This window comes from Notamacropus eugenii, chromosome 1 (assembly GCF_028372415.1).
Source record: "Notamacropus eugenii isolate mMacEug1 chromosome 1, mMacEug1.pri_v2, whole genome shotgun sequence".
NCBI classification, from domain to species: Eukaryota; Metazoa; Chordata; class Mammalia; order Diprotodontia; family Macropodidae; genus Notamacropus; species Notamacropus eugenii.
In genome coordinates, this window is record NC_092872.1 from 163,495,657 (window position 1) to 163,511,068 (window position 15,412).

Sequence of the window (15,412 nt, forward strand, 5' to 3'; positions counted from 1 at the left end):
ACTTAAAAAGAAGACAGATCATGTTTTTTTTTTCCCTTATAATTTACCACCCCATTTTTTAATGTGCTTCTTGACAATCATTCTTTCCAAGAATGAAGCTGGAAATCATTTGCGTAATTGAATGTTTTCCCCAGTACACACTTGTGTAACTTGTAAGTTCAGGGTGGGATCCACCATTGGGTTCTCTAGCTTTTATCTGCGGAGCTCCACACGTGACTATCTCACCTGGTCTGGAACTATGAAGGTGGGACTGAGGTGACAACGGTTTGTTAAAACAATTTAAGCATGGCCATATCTTTTGACTAGGGATGAATTTTAGTAATAATAAGAACTCATATTTATTTGCTGCTTTACTGTCAATCAACATTCTACGGGCTGGATATTACCTGTGGAATCAGCTATACAAACCGTTTTGGGCACGGCCCCTTCCTACCTTTCTAGTCTTTACTTCTCTCTACATACATGAAGATGTAGCTGGTTGGGCTTGCTTACTGCTCCTCACACACAACACCCCCATCTATTTGACTCCATATTCTTGCACTGTCACCCAGATCTGAAATACTTCCACTTCTCACCTTTGGCTTTTTTGCTCTTACAGTGTACTTTAAGGCTCAACTCAAACCTAACCTTCTTCAGTAGGCCTTTTCTGCCTTATCTCCCAGTACATTTTTGACTTATCTCTCTTGTGTAGTTTGTATATTTTCTCTCCCATTAGAAGGTGAATCTTGGAGACCAAGGACAGCATTTTTGCCTTTTTTTTTTGTTTTGTTTATCCCCAGTGTTTAGAACAGTGTTTATAATGGCTAAATAAATTCTTACTTCTGACTGGCTAATTGTTTCCACAACTGAAGTAATGAAAAGAATGCTGGGCTTGGAATAAGGTAGGCCTAGGTTCTAATCCTATCTCTGACACTTGCCAATTGTGTGAGTCTCAGTAAGTCAACCTCTATCTACTTCAGTTTCTTCAACTGTAAAATAAAGATAATAATATTAATCTACTCTCCAGGGTTGTTGTAAGAATCAAATGAGATGATATTTGTAAAGTCTTTAACACAGTGCCTGGAACATAGTAAGTGCTATGTAAAGGCTAGTTATTATCATTTATTGAATATCTATTAACTAGGAAGAGTTGGTGCCAGTACTGGAGCCTTGGCTCTCTGTGTTCCTCAAGTACCTCCCTAGGACACAGCCAGAGTGTGGATTGAGAGTATTCTCACACTGGGGATTCCTAATGCTGAGGAAATCATATATCTCTGTAGTATTTCTATATATTCAATGAAGACTTCTTGATAAAGGAGCCATCAGCAGGTAGAAAAGAAGTGATGATTTTTATATTGAGATTTTTTTGGTTTGAGAAAGCCACTCCTCTTTTTACTCACTGAAAAAAACTATATTTTTTCCCCCACATATTGATTCCCTATACTCTATAGTCTATGGACAATCTATCCAGAGGTGGGGAACCTGTAGCTTCAAGACCATATGTGACCCTCAAGGTCCTCAAGTGTGGCAGTCCAAGTTTTGCAGAACAAAACCTTTTACTAAGGGAATTTTTTCTGTGAAGTTTGGATTTAGTCAAAGAGCCTCATTTGAGGACCTAGAGGGCCACATATGGCCTCGAGGCTGCAGGTCCCCACCCCCTGGATATTGTATAGTCTATTTCTTGAGTTAAAGAGAAAATAAAATTGGACCATAATTTCAATAATGGACAAAATGAGCCTGTCCTAAAAGATGGGAGAACTTTCTACTCAGTTTCCATCAACATCTGCTCCTCTCTTTCCAAAGCAATTTGGGATATCCCACTTTTAGGATAGAGATTTGATCCAGAATTAGATAGGCAACATGTGGTGGTACTCAACACTTGTCTGTACAGTGTGAAATGTGGACTGAGAAACCTGATGTGTTAGGAAGCAGTTTTACACATGCTGTCTGAACAAAATCATGCACATGGAAAGAATAGATTAAGATTTCTACTAATTTTTACTAATTTGCTTCAGGAAGCTTGTAAGGAGCCCATAAATGTTGATTCATATCCATTGGGCCAGTCATGGTACGTGAATGGAAAGTGTTAGAACCCTAAAAAAGAAGGTAATATCTGAAGCTAGGTAGATAATGCCAAGTGTGCTACTGGGTAGCCATCTAAATGACAAAGATTCTCTGAAGGCGAACTTGAGGACATGTGATATCTTCCTCTAATCTTGGAAATCAGTCCTGATTTCATGTCATGCATATCATGACATGTCCCCAAGATAATCAGGTTCTCTGAAGAGCAGCCTGTTCCCCTAAAAACAAACAAAAAGTCAAACAAACAAAACAGCGCAGAGTGAATGCTATGAGGATGGCAGAGTTTCAAAGGTACCATCTGTGGCCAGTATTTGTAGCAGCTCCCAGATCGATCTACTCTAAGCAAGAAAGCCATCAATGGGAGCCAGTCAATCAGTGGCTTAGTTCATATATTACCTGTGTCCACACCTCTAGGAAAGATTCTTAGAATAAACATTAGTGCTTATTTCCCCAAGCCTGCAAGCTCTTTCCACTTGGGACCATCATTATGATCTATCTCTTTAAGAAGCATGAGGTTTTAGTGTTTGTGAACTAAGCATCAGATTGGGATGACAATGGCTGAGCCTTCCTGCTCCCATCATGCAGGTTTTCTGTCTACAGTACTATCTTGAACAGAGGGTTATGTGAGTTGGGTAAAAAAAGATGATTGTGGAGCTCTGTGCAAAATATACAATGCTACATAAATGCTAAATAGTGCCACCAAGGAAGATGGAGCCTTTGTTTTAAGTTAGGCAAATTTCATTTTCCCAAATACAATAAGTTTTTCAATTCACAGTTCTTATCTCATTAATTAGACTTTGCATAATAAAGCCATGGGAGTCTAGCTTTACCTTGCTGCCTATACTTAGAAAATTTTCCTCTTTGGATATGGAATTATTACACTATTATGCATAAGATTATGCTTGCTACTGTATTTTAAAGCTTATACAATCAGAGAATAGCTTTCCAAATTAAATCTTCCCCTTTTCAAACAATTATTTTTCCCTCATGGGCTGAAGTTGGAAGGACAGAATGAGAATTGGCAAGGGAGGCAAGCAAAGAAGGAAAGAACAGATTAGTATTTTCTTAGACCTTTTTCTAAAACCAAGTGATATACATTCCTTTGAACACTTTGCAATAGCCCTTCATTGGAAAAGGCACTCTCAGAATTGTTCTAACCATGCCAACCATGTGGGTTCAGAAACAGATGAAAACCAATCCTTCCCACTATAATTTCAAGGGTATTTGAAAAATCAGGGGGAAAAGAACAATTGATGATCTCATAGACATCTGCTCTTTAGCTTCTACAGCTACCTTGCAAACAATAGTAATATCTACTCTTGAGGTCAGTGAGTGACTCATCAGGTGATTTGGGGGCAAGTCTTTATAGGCTCCTGAAGTTGCAGTTTCCTCATCCTTTAAAGCAGGCATAATAATAGGTCATACCAACTTTAACCCAAGGACCTGTGGTAGAAAAGCCTGCAGGATTCTCCATGGTACTTTGAGAGCTGCCAATCTATTTGGGTGGAGAGACTATTTTTTATTTTCTCCAAGTCTTCATCTCAGACTGTCAGAAAGTTCCTGAGGAGTGCAGAGAGGTGATTGTACCTCTTTAGCTGGTTCTTCCTCTTAGAAATTCCAGCAAAGAGCACAAGGAGGCAGAGAACAGAGAGGGCATGATGACAGTATCGGGTTTGGACACATCCAGGTAAAACTTGCAGAACTACCCATTAAGTGGGATCTTTTCATTGGCAGCCTTGAGCCTAAGTTGAAATCTGTCAAACAAATTTTCATCTGTGAAATGGGAAAGAATACCATTGTCAACACAAAGGCAAACAACCATGGATGCATGAATGATCTAGGTATGTCAACCTGAGGCTCAACCGAGGTAATTTCTGCAGCTACTCCTAACAAGGAATCTTCAATGACATTCTGGAGGTGCACTGATTAGGACTGCCTTTCCTCAGTGGCCATCACATTTTCCACATAGGATGTAAATGTGGGTGATAGTCCTGTGAGTCATGAAATGCCACATTATTTGAAAAACAGAGGTTGATGATCACCTGAATGGTGAGGGAGAAGCTGTGAAGTGGCCCCAAATAGGCTGAAAACCCTCTTTTAAAAAGAGAAAGGATAATTCAGTTCAGTTCAACAAGTACTTCTTAACCACGTACTCTGAGGTACAGTCATTAGGTGACCTTTGAGGGCCCTTCCAATTCTAAGTCTTTATTCTCTACAGGTCAAGCACTGACACTGACCTAGCTTCTTGGTGGACTAAGTCAGAAACTGAAGTCTGCACCTCCAAGGCACACTTATGTGTGAGGAGGAAGAGGAAAGAAACATTTACACATATAAGTACAAAATAAAGAAGTTATTTGGAAGGTAGAAGGAACTGAAAAAAAAATAACCTAGGTGAATTTGGGGAAATGAATTATAAGAGGTAGGTTGCATAAAGAATATCCTCAAGGTAACATATGAGTTGAAAATGATGAGATCAATTTGTCACAGAACAAGAATGAAGGATAACTGATCCTATCCCACTGCATTGTTATCTGCACAATATAAGGAGAATTGGCAGAAGGGGAAGAAGGCAGGATGGAGGGATGGGAAGGGGGGGAGATCTACTGTTGTTATGGGATGACATAGACAAGAGCAGGATGGGCTGGCAGAGATGAGTTGACATCTACATGCCTGTAAGGATACCCATATCTATAAGATCACAAATGAATTAGAGAAATGGGGTTCATGTTTATTATAGAATGGAATGTTTTAAGATCACAAGAAATACAGGCAAAGTCCTAACTGGTCTCTGTTCTCTTTAAATGCTTTAGCAGGCAACACAAAAAGGAGTGCAGGATCTTAAATGAAGCTTTAAACCCAGAAATCATCACTAAAAGAGGCTTAGTTAACAAAAGTAAAGGAAAGATGATAAAGAAGAGGGGGAAGGGCATGTACACACTCCCATTTGTTTATCTGCAACTACTCAGAGGGTAAGGATTGTGTCAGGCTGTGTTGTTTTCCACTTTATAACATGTTCACTGTTGACAGGAAGGGATGAATGGGGCTTTTGTTAAGTCAAAGAAAATGCTAATGACAAATTATGATACCTCAGAAAGTAAAATAAATGTCATCATATGAAAAGAAATTTTCAATCATTTGAGAAACAGCTGTGAAGGTTTCTGTAGTTTTCTATTTAGAATTTCGGCTACTAATTCTTTGGCCGCAGAGGGCCTCCCTTCTGAGGAGGGACAAGGCGTAAGCGCAGAAAGGAGGAAAACGCAAAAAAGAAAGTCAGCTTGGGGCTGTGGATACAACAGTGTTTGTAGGGAAAAGAAGAGCTGAGTTCATAAATGGCACCTCAGGCACTGACTAGCTGTCTGCCCCAGGGCAGTCATTCAACCCACGTGGACCTCAGTTTCCTCAAATATAAAATCAGGACAATATTTCCCAGGATTGTTGTAAGGCTCAAATGACATAATACGTATAATGTGCCATGTAGCTGTGAAGCATCATTATTATGAAGTTGGAAGAGTAAAAATGAGCACTAAACAGCAGAGCTAGAAATAATTTTGGTTTTTGAGACTATTGAGATTTCCCTTGAGTGAAACAGTTTTAGTCCCAAGTGGTCACCAGATGGTCACAAATCCTGTCATAAGTTTTAATTATTATTTTGATTGTAGAAATTTCAGTGCTTTAGATATATCCTCTTTAAATTCTAACATACCCATATTGATGCTCTACCCCGAATGTGCCCGGGACAGGCTTTAGCAGCATTTCTGAGTAACCTGGATCCATATTTTCCCTTATCCATATTTCCTGTAGAAATCTGAACATTTTTTTCCATTTTTCTTCCCAATATGACCACATTTGATGAAAATTAATCATTGTACCATAGAAATGACTTATGATAACTGATGTAAATTTCCCAATTCTGTCTTATATAGGCTTTGCTATTGGGGGAGGAGGACAAGAAACCTATTTTGAATATATTCGTTGGTCAGGAAGTATCATGCACTAAAACTCTTCTTCAAAATCATTGGAAATAGGGCAGAGATGAATGAATGTGAGAAATGGGAAAAGAATTAAGTAACAAATATGGGAATCATTGGAATTCACCATTTCAGGAGCCTCTCTACAAAGGCCTCAAAGGAATTAATACTTAGATCACAGAAATAACCTACAGATATGATTGTTAAAGGCCTGTTCTGAACTACAAGGTGGTTTCAGGGCAAGGGTTAGTTAGAAAAATAGCAGATTGCAGTTCTTTATGGATCAAAGAGCTTGGGAATGATGGCTCTTGGATAGAATTGGCTTCCAAAATACCACATGTGTATCTATGTCTCTGGAGGGGTATTTTCAAGTATTATGTTTCTCCTTCACCTACAAACTCTTTCAATGTGATCGCTTTCTCAGTCCTCTCAACTCGGCAGCAGAGCAAAGCAGATGAGAAAAACTTAAAATAGGGGTTATTAATCTGGGGCGCTGGAACATAATTTTTAAAATATTTTAACAACAGTTTCAATGTAAGGTTTCTCTTGTAACTTCATGTATCTTATTTTTGGTATTTAAAAATATTATTCTATTTGCCAGGCATGGTAATCCTTGTTTCAAGCAAGCCTGAGGCTAGAGGATCTCTTGAGCTTGGGAGTTTTGAGCTGAGGGGGCTATGCAGGTTGTGCGTCACTACTAAGTTCTGCATCAATGTGGTCAGTCCTCAGGGCCACCAGCTTATGTTGGGAAGGAAAGAGCTAGCCCAGGTGAGGAACACAGCAGGTCAAATCTCCTGTGCTGATCAGTGGTGGCATCAGTTCATAAATATTCCCGGTACTTCCAGTATGAGTGAGGTGAGAAGACGAAGCATTTTAATAAACAAATAAAGTATTTTTCTGAGAAAGGATCCATAGGCTTCAGTAGAATACCAAAAGGGTCCATGAAGCAAGAAAGATTAAAAAAAAAAAACCTGACATATCTTTAACACAGGAAAATGAACAATCTTTTCAGAACAATGGAAAGTCTATACACTAGGCTGAACGATTTGCCTAAAGTAAACAATGAGAAATTACAACAACCATCCCTAGAGGCTTCAGATCCAACCTCCTGGGCATAGGGTCCAGAGCATTTTCCCTACTTTCTTTAGTATATGGCTGTTCTTGGAACAGTTATTTCTATATATTAAGGATAATAACTAATATGTATATTGTGCTTACTATATACCAGGTACTGTGCTAAGCACTTTAAAATTATTGTCATTTGATCCTCACAACAATCTTAGGAGATAGGTGCTATTATTATCCTCACTTTACAGAAGGAGAAACCAAAGCCAACAGAGGTTAAATGACTTGCCCAAGGTCATACTGTCCAAGGTCAATTTGAACTCAGATCTTCCTGACTTTAGGTCCAGAGTTCTATCCACTGAGCCACCTAGCTGCCTCTAATTACTGAGTAGTACTAAGTAAGAATGGATTCCCATTCCATAAATTTCCATGGTAAGGGTGTGGGGGAGGTAGAAAGGTAGTGTTTTTATATACTTCCCTCCTCTCAGTGGAAAAGTGTTAGATTAAGTGTATGGTATCCTGCATATGCTTTCAGACATGGCTAATGTGACAGTTTGTTTTGCCTAATTGTTGTGTGTGTTGTTTTTTTTTTTGATGTGAGAGAATTTTATTTTGGGGGCTAGGGAGGAGTATTGTGAAATGACCATAATGTGTTTTTTGAAGTATATTATTAAAAAAGGAGAAAGTACTTTACAAGCCTTAAAAAGGAAAGCTCAGTTTTTATAATATTTAATTTCTTTCTACAACTTGAGTCCCTACCATGACCATGGCACTCAGTGTGCTAGGCACTGAGGGCACAAGAATGATAAACAACACAATCTTCACCTTCCAGATGAAATGTATCAGAGCATTTATGATAAGGTGCACAGAATAAGCAATCAGCACTTAGCTCTCTCTTTTAAAAACTAATTTTTAAACGAACAAGCCAAACTTTGTATTTAGGAAACTAAGGTTATATAATCTACTAACTCTAACACTGGGGGCTCTGTTCTCAGCTTTATCATCATCTTTCTTATGTAAACAGAAACAAATAATTTCACTTTTGTTTAAGTGAGTTTTTTCTTCTAGAAAATTAAAGGGTGATATTTTTCTTTCATGTATCCCATCTCACAGACCTGTTATGAGAAATAATCAACTAAGACAAACTCAGAGGAAGATGTGGGACAAGGAGGAGTGATTTGTTTATTTCCCCCAACAGGAGGGTGACCACCTCCAGTATAAATGCCAGGGGGGAACATACCAAGGCCATCCTGACTGGCATTCCTGTGTTCAGGCTGGGGCTAAGCCAGCACTGCATCAACAGTCCCCTTTGCACTACCCCTGCTTCACACAACTGAGAGAATTCAAAGTTCTAAATATTACTGTCAGCACTGTATGAGCCCAACCCACTTCCCCTGCTTCCCCACCTTGGCGTGGAATACATCATGAGAGTGATGCCAACCCTTCCTTTACCTTATTAACTAGCAAACTATTAATAAGACCATTTTCTTTTGAGCCTCAGTGAAAGACAAGGCGCACACACAAGCACACAAAATACAGCACTTTGTCCATGTTCTTTGCAACATGACACCTATTTATCTGAAATCTAATCTAAGAGAACACAGTTCCTGCACAAGTGGCACCATCTGAAAAGGTAGCTGTTGTGTGTGTAAAGCAAATGGAAAGGAACCCTCTCATTCAAGATGCATTTGCTCAATGTTCTAATGGCTTTTTGTAAAGTCAAATGAGAAAGCATGGGTAATGCTGGAAACCCAACAAGCAGCAGTTTAGGGCTGAGCAGAGCCGGCTAAGGGCTGCCTAACGTTAAAAATGAGCTTCAGGTGATGAGTGAGAAATGCTTAGACAATGTTATTTGTCCTAGGTCTCAATGGCATCGATTTGAGAAAAGATTCTGGCAAAATAAAGTAAAAGGAAAGAATGATCACTGGTTCTTTTTACTTTCAAGCATGGAGAAAAAGCAGGCAAAACTATATACCAAGCTGTCATTCTGGGAACACTTTGCTGAAACAAACTCTTTTCTATATACTTCTGAATTAAACACTTTTAAAACTTGTGATAATTTGTTGTTGTACTGGAGTTATATACAGTGTTTATATGAATGGTTACAAATTTGGCACTCTGATTAACCATGGTATATTGAAATTTAAAAAAAAAAATTAGCTACCATAATAATTTTGATGATGACCCAGGGAAATTGTTTCTCTTGGCTGTCTATTTCTGGGTTTTCATGCAAAAAGTATTGTCAGTGTGATGCTTCTTTATAAAATGCAAAGCTGGAGGGGTGTCACTGGTCATATCAAATGCAAGCCTATTAAAATGTGTTCAGGCCTAATAGTAACAAGACTGATTTCTCCCACCCACACATGAAAATTAGTCTCATAATTTTGGAGTCATGCTTCTTTTCTTTCCTTTTTCATTTTTTCATAAACACTAAAGAGGTTAATTCCCAAATCCAGTTAACAGGAATTCTACATGGTAAAGCTCTGGTTGGGACAACAGAATAGCCCTTCAAATTTTTCATCCAGGGAATATTAAAATGCATTTTGCATATAAACCCCAATCACAATTACCCAGCGAGTTCCAGGGGCTTTAATTTCCTGTGCACATCTTAACCCAGGCTAGTCTTCCATAACTTGAACAAAAAAACACCATGAATTTACTAGACACAAGGCTGCCCCGTAGAGCAAAGCCCCAACCGTATCTATAGGTTTTTTACAAACCTATCCAATCAATGTGTACATAATGACTATACTGCTCATTGCATTCTCTATATTATGCCTCCTCTCCAAATAGCTCAAGATGTAAGCAGATGTTGTGTCCTTGCAACTAGGTCAGTTCAAACTGTAGCTCTCCTAAGCAAAAGACCTAAGAAGCCACAAATTGAATTGCATTCCCTGCTCTGCACACAATGACTGTCAAACCCAGAGCTCCTCTCTCGTGCTGAAATGATTATTTCACAACTGGTTGGGCAGTAATTTGAGTGACAAGGTGATGGAACATCTTTCCGACCGACTGGTGGTTTGTCTGAAGCTGACTTCCAGTAAAAAAAACAAAACAAAACACCTAAATTAACAAAATTTCAGAAGTAGGAGACATAATGGTTGGCAAGATATCCAAATTAGCCTTATCTTAATCTGCTGAGCCGGGCCAGCATGACTGATTATACGGCTGCATTACCCTGGAAGGCCCTAGACTCAGCCTAAAAGACGCTGCTTCTAGCCTTTTAGAATTGCTGGCAAAGATTCCCTGGCTTCTCAACATGCAGTGGTTCTCTTGGGTTTCAATCTCAGGGCTGGTTCTGCTGGAGAGGAAAAAAAAACAAAGTCTGGCTTTCCAAAGTTACCACTGAAATCTCAAGTTAACTTCCTGCCTTGGAGTTATGTGGCAAGAAAGCATTGCAGCTTGAAAGCTGGAGATTTCACTAGTGTCAAGGGTGTAGTTAGGTGGAAATGCCTAATTTTCAGGATAGTGAGATGAATTTTCTACCCCTCAAAAAAAACATAAAAATTTCAAGATTATGAACAAGAAGGAGACTGCATCCCCTTCTGAAACTGAACAGGCAATGTAGACCATTTGTGTGACTTCTTTATAACGTGTACATGCGACAGTCATTTTCTATGCATACATCTGGACAGAGGAGAGTTTGGCAGTATCCCGTGGGATAATATTCATCAGGTATCCTACACTATTTCATCTTTGCATCACTCATGGAGATGTATATGTATATGGAGACTGTATATGGAATCATTATAGGGATAGCATCACCTAAATAGGTTTCCTGTGTGCACCTAGGGATAGGGATTCTTAGGTTTCCTGGTGGTAAAATTATGAGGAACCCAAAGAAGGAAATATGCCTTCTTTACAGATATGTCCAAACAACCTGAATATTCAGTACTTAATTTTTTCCATGCATGTATATATTATCCACAAAACAGCCTCACACAATAAATGAAACAGAAGGAAAAGTTGTATTTTTTTCTCTCTCAAGTAACAGATGACCAGAAAACTTGTCAATTTCATAGTAGAGCACAGACATAAAACAGACAGTTCATCTGGTCAGCTCTAGCAAGCAAACTCTTGATTTTTGAGTCCAGTTCATGGGGAAAGCAGCAAGGCAAAGGCATAGTTAGATAGAAAGTCAGCGTGTTTCTAAACATGCTATTTGAATGACCACAAATAATCTCTCAGTACCCCAAGCAGATACTAAGTAATAACGAGTTGTCTATCTGTATCACTGGGAGAATTTTTCCACACTAGAAGTTTCTCATATTTTTGAATGGAGGAAAATTATCGGAAGAGGTGGAGTGAGGTAGAGCCCTGAATTCTTTACTCAATGGAGGTGGTATGTGTGTGTATGTGTGTGTGTGTGTGTGTGTGTGTGTCTGTGTCTGTGTCTGTGTGTATGTGTGTGAATGGAATAAGTATTATATAGTGCTTATTATATACCAATCACTACACTCATTTGATTCTCACAACAAGCCTGGGAAGTAGGTGCTATTATTGTTCCCATTTTAGAGATGAGGAAACTGAGACAAACAAAGGTTAAGTGACTTGCCCAGGGTCACGTGGCTAGTAAGTATGTGAGGCAAGATATGAACTCACGTCTTCCTGATTTCAGGCCCAGATCTCTTATTCTTCCTGGCCTTTGGCATTGGGTCCTGTTATCTGTACAACCAAAGGTAGTTTCATCACCAAGAGCTAAAAATGCCCAAATATCCTCAAATTGGTTACATTCTAATCTGGAGGTACTTGTAATACACCAAAATAATGAATTGTCAACAGGATTTCTTCTAGCTTAAATCTAGCATGGTCTCTCTGCCACCTGCTGAGATTGGTGTACCACCCCAGAGCTTGTACTCCCAAAAAATTCTCAATGGCTGTTTTTTCTCCTTGATAAGACTCTGCTTCCCCTGCCCCTCTCCTCTGATGTCTCTTAGATGATTGCAGTCTAAACTTAACGATATAATCTTCATTAGCTGTGTTCAAGACACTACTCGTGCCTGTCATGGATAAATAATGCACCCTACGGAGAAAACTTGAGTCAGCTAGACCAATGGTTATACTAGTAGTGTGTTCTAAATTCATTCATTATCTCCTATTATGTAGAGAACCTGTGAGTAATTATACATAGTTTCCTATGTTAATTTATGTCTATATAGACAGTATGACTACAAATCTCTTCCACATACACATTGTATTTATGTATGTATGTGTGTATGCACTTTAAAGTGCATTTATTGGCTTAAATTCTTAATGAAATTACCTCCATGGTAGTACTGCCAAATATATGAAGGTATACAAAATGAATTACTTCCAGGTGTACCACCTAGGTGTAACATATACTGTACAACCTGTGGATAAGAGTGTACTTTAATTAGAGGAAAAACAAGGCATTTGGTGTTTTTGTGACAGGAATACCTGAATTCAACAAAAGAGGTAATTTAGGCTGAGTAGTTGGTTATTTGCAGATGTCATAGTATAGATATGGCATGTAAAGTGATACAACTAAGATCTTTCATTTCAGCCAAAAAAATAAGTGGAATAATGGAAATATTTCCTTTTCAAGGGGTCTCAGGCCCCAAAATACTACTGCCCAAAGAGTCAAGCTCGTTTTAAGAAGCTCCATTAGACAATGCCTAAGACCTAAGCCTCAGTGTAACTTGCACTTCTCCAAATAACAAAATCTATTAGCTTATGGACAACATGCAGCATTCACCCTGGAGCTGTTACCTTCATCTAATGTAAGGGAACAATGAAATCCCTTGAGCTGACACTTTTCTATCACTGGGATAATAATACAAACCAGAAAAACTCCACTCCAATTCTAGCTTCATAATTGCTCAATAAAGCTAAAAAACTGTAGCAATTGATTCCGTTTTCTGGTCATTGGCCAGATAAGAATTTCATACTGTGGCTCTCTAGTCTTGTTAAATCTATCTAACTGAAGCCAGGTCTAAGAAGGCATCCCTCTGGAGTCTAAGTTTATAGCTAAGCTGAGGAAGGCAAAAAAGAGGGAGAAAGTGGGTATTTGACAGTGCTGAGTCATTTACAACAGGCAAGCGGTTTCCTCAGAAACACAGTGACATGCCTTTTAAGTATTAAAAATCTTCTTTCTGGTACAAATGAAAAGAGTGCCACATTTTGCCGTCTCTGGCTACAATGTTGCAATCATTCTGGAGTCAAAAGCAGATGGCAGTAGGGAATTCACCTCTAAGAATGGTCAGGCAACACAAAGTATAGAAACTTTACCCTCAGGTACTTGTAACTTTATCTTAAACCGTTGAAGATGGCTCTTGGCAGGGATAAAGGGGAAGGAAAAGAAATTACCTATATAGCCTTTGACTTTTTACTAGACCGTTGAATTCCCAACAAATTGATGGAAGGTTAAACACCTAGCGCAAATATTGTGTAATGGAGCTATTTTAGTTGACTAGGAAGCAAAGGACTGATAAAGCCAACAGACATCTATCTCTCTGTGTAGGGAGACTAAAAATCACATGCTTTTCTCTACACGGGGTCTCCGGCAGACAAGCTTCGAAACTGCCTAGGAAACGCTCCATCCCCAACTGTCCACCTAGTCTGGTACCCCCTGCCCCACACGGAAACACACAGTCCCTCAGCATTCTCTGTCCTTGCTGTTTTCTAGAGATACTTCAGCAGTTTGAGCTGCCCGGCATCTCCCCAACCATGGCAACCCTCTGCCTCCTCCTCTGCACCACTTGCTAACCTTAATGCCAAGCCGAGGTCATGCCCGCTAACAAGCGAGCGCCCAGGCTCTCCTTTCCTAATTCTTCTCTCTGAAGAGGGGAGCCAGTTACCCAGGCAAGGGGTGGGGAGTGGGGCCGGCGGAGCGTAGTTGGCAATGGAGACTCACCAGGTAAGCGCCCACCGTGCCCTGCGCCAGCATCAGGGCGCATTCGGACACCAGGAAGATCTTGATGTTGGAGAAGCAAGACACCTTCTTTTTCTTCTTCTTGTTCCTCTGCGCCTCATCCCCCTGCAGCTCGCCGCTCCTGCCCCCGTTGCCACCGCCGCTCGAGGAGCCGCTCGGCTTCTTCCCTTGCATCCTTCCTCCTCCTCCGCTGCTGCTTTCCCGCTCCCCCTCTATCTGGGTGCTGAGGTGGTGTGTGCGTGCGTGTGTTTGTGTGTGTGTGTGTGTGTGTGTGTGTGTGTGTGTGTGTGTGTGTGTGTGTGTGTGTGTGTGTCTCCGCCCAGGAGGCGAGCAGCAAGCCTCCGCTTCTCTCTCTCTCTCTCTCTCTCTCTCTCTCTCTCTCTCTCTCTCTCTCTCTCTCTCTCTCTCTCTCGTTCTCCTCCCTCCTCCCCCCCCCCCCCCGATCTGTTGGGGTGTTTAGAGGTTGAAGGCTGAATCTCCTCTCCTCCTCCCGCTGCTGCTGCGCTCGCCCCCTTCCTCTTCCTCCTCCAAGTCCTCCTCCTCCTTCTCCTTCTCCTCTCCTCCTCCAGCTTGGGCTGTGCCAATCACAGGGGCTGGGAGTGCAGCGGGAGCTCCCCACGCCGCCTGCTGCTGCTGCCTCTCCTTCTGCGGGCTGCTGCCGCTGCCTCTGCCGCCGCTTCTGCTACTGCCACTGCCACTGCCATAACCAGCTCCGTTCTTTCTCTTCTCCACTCCTTCCCTCGTTTTCCTCTTCCTGATGAACGGCCGCTGCTCCTTTCCTTCCTTCCCTCCTCCTCTGCTCGCCCGAGCTCTCTCTGTCTTCTGCACCCCCAGTCCCCACCCCCAGGATTGGGGAGTGCCTGGCCTCTCCTCTTTCTCCCAGTCTCTGTACCCCGCGGAGTCCGTTCCCAGACGCAGCCAGCGCCCAGGGGAAGGAAGCTCGGAGGGAATCGCAGCTGCCGGCGTGAGGCAGAGAGCGCCAGAGGGTGCCGGGCCCCGGGGGCTAAGGGCGGTGCCACTAAGGGAAAAAGGGAGGGTCTGCTGCACTGGCGGACACCCAGGTTTTCAGCTAGTTTTCTGGACTAGGAATAGGGGTGGGAATACGGATGGGAATGGGGCAACAGGGTAAAAGGTGCCCAGAACGGAGTGGAAATAGGGAATCTGGACTGGGAAAAGGGGTGGAGGTAGGAAGGAAGGGAGTGCCCAGAAGGGGGTAGTACTGAGAGCCCTGGTGCTTCAAAAAGAGGAAAGGTGCAGGGGCCAGTTTGGGCCCCTTTTTTTTGTCCAGGGTCCGGGAACCAGTGGAAGCTTTGCCCGGGTCGGGGAGAGCGGCGGAGGGGCTTTTCTGATTGTTCTGGGCGCAAAGAGAGTTCTAGCAATGGGAAGACAGAGATGCCCACTTCCTTGTGCATCCCCCCCCCCCCAT

At 41.3% G+C, this 15,412-nt stretch overlaps 1 protein-coding gene across 2 annotated transcripts in view; it reads right to left on the bottom strand.

Annotated features, from left to right (window-relative positions):
* Positions 1–14,372, bottom strand: part of SLCO3A1 (solute carrier organic anion transporter family member 3A1) — a 366,118-nt gene extending 351,746 nt beyond the window's left edge. For both annotated transcript variants that reach the window (XM_072617496.1, XM_072617487.1), the window contains exon 1: positions 13,969–14,372. In XM_072617496.1, coding sequence (XP_072473597.1) covers positions 13,969–14,160 — 192 coding nt within the window. In that variant the 5' untranslated portion in view covers positions 14,161–14,372. The remainder of the gene's footprint in view (positions 1–13,968) is intronic.
* Between the last annotated feature and the right edge of the window lie 1,040 nt (positions 14,373–15,412).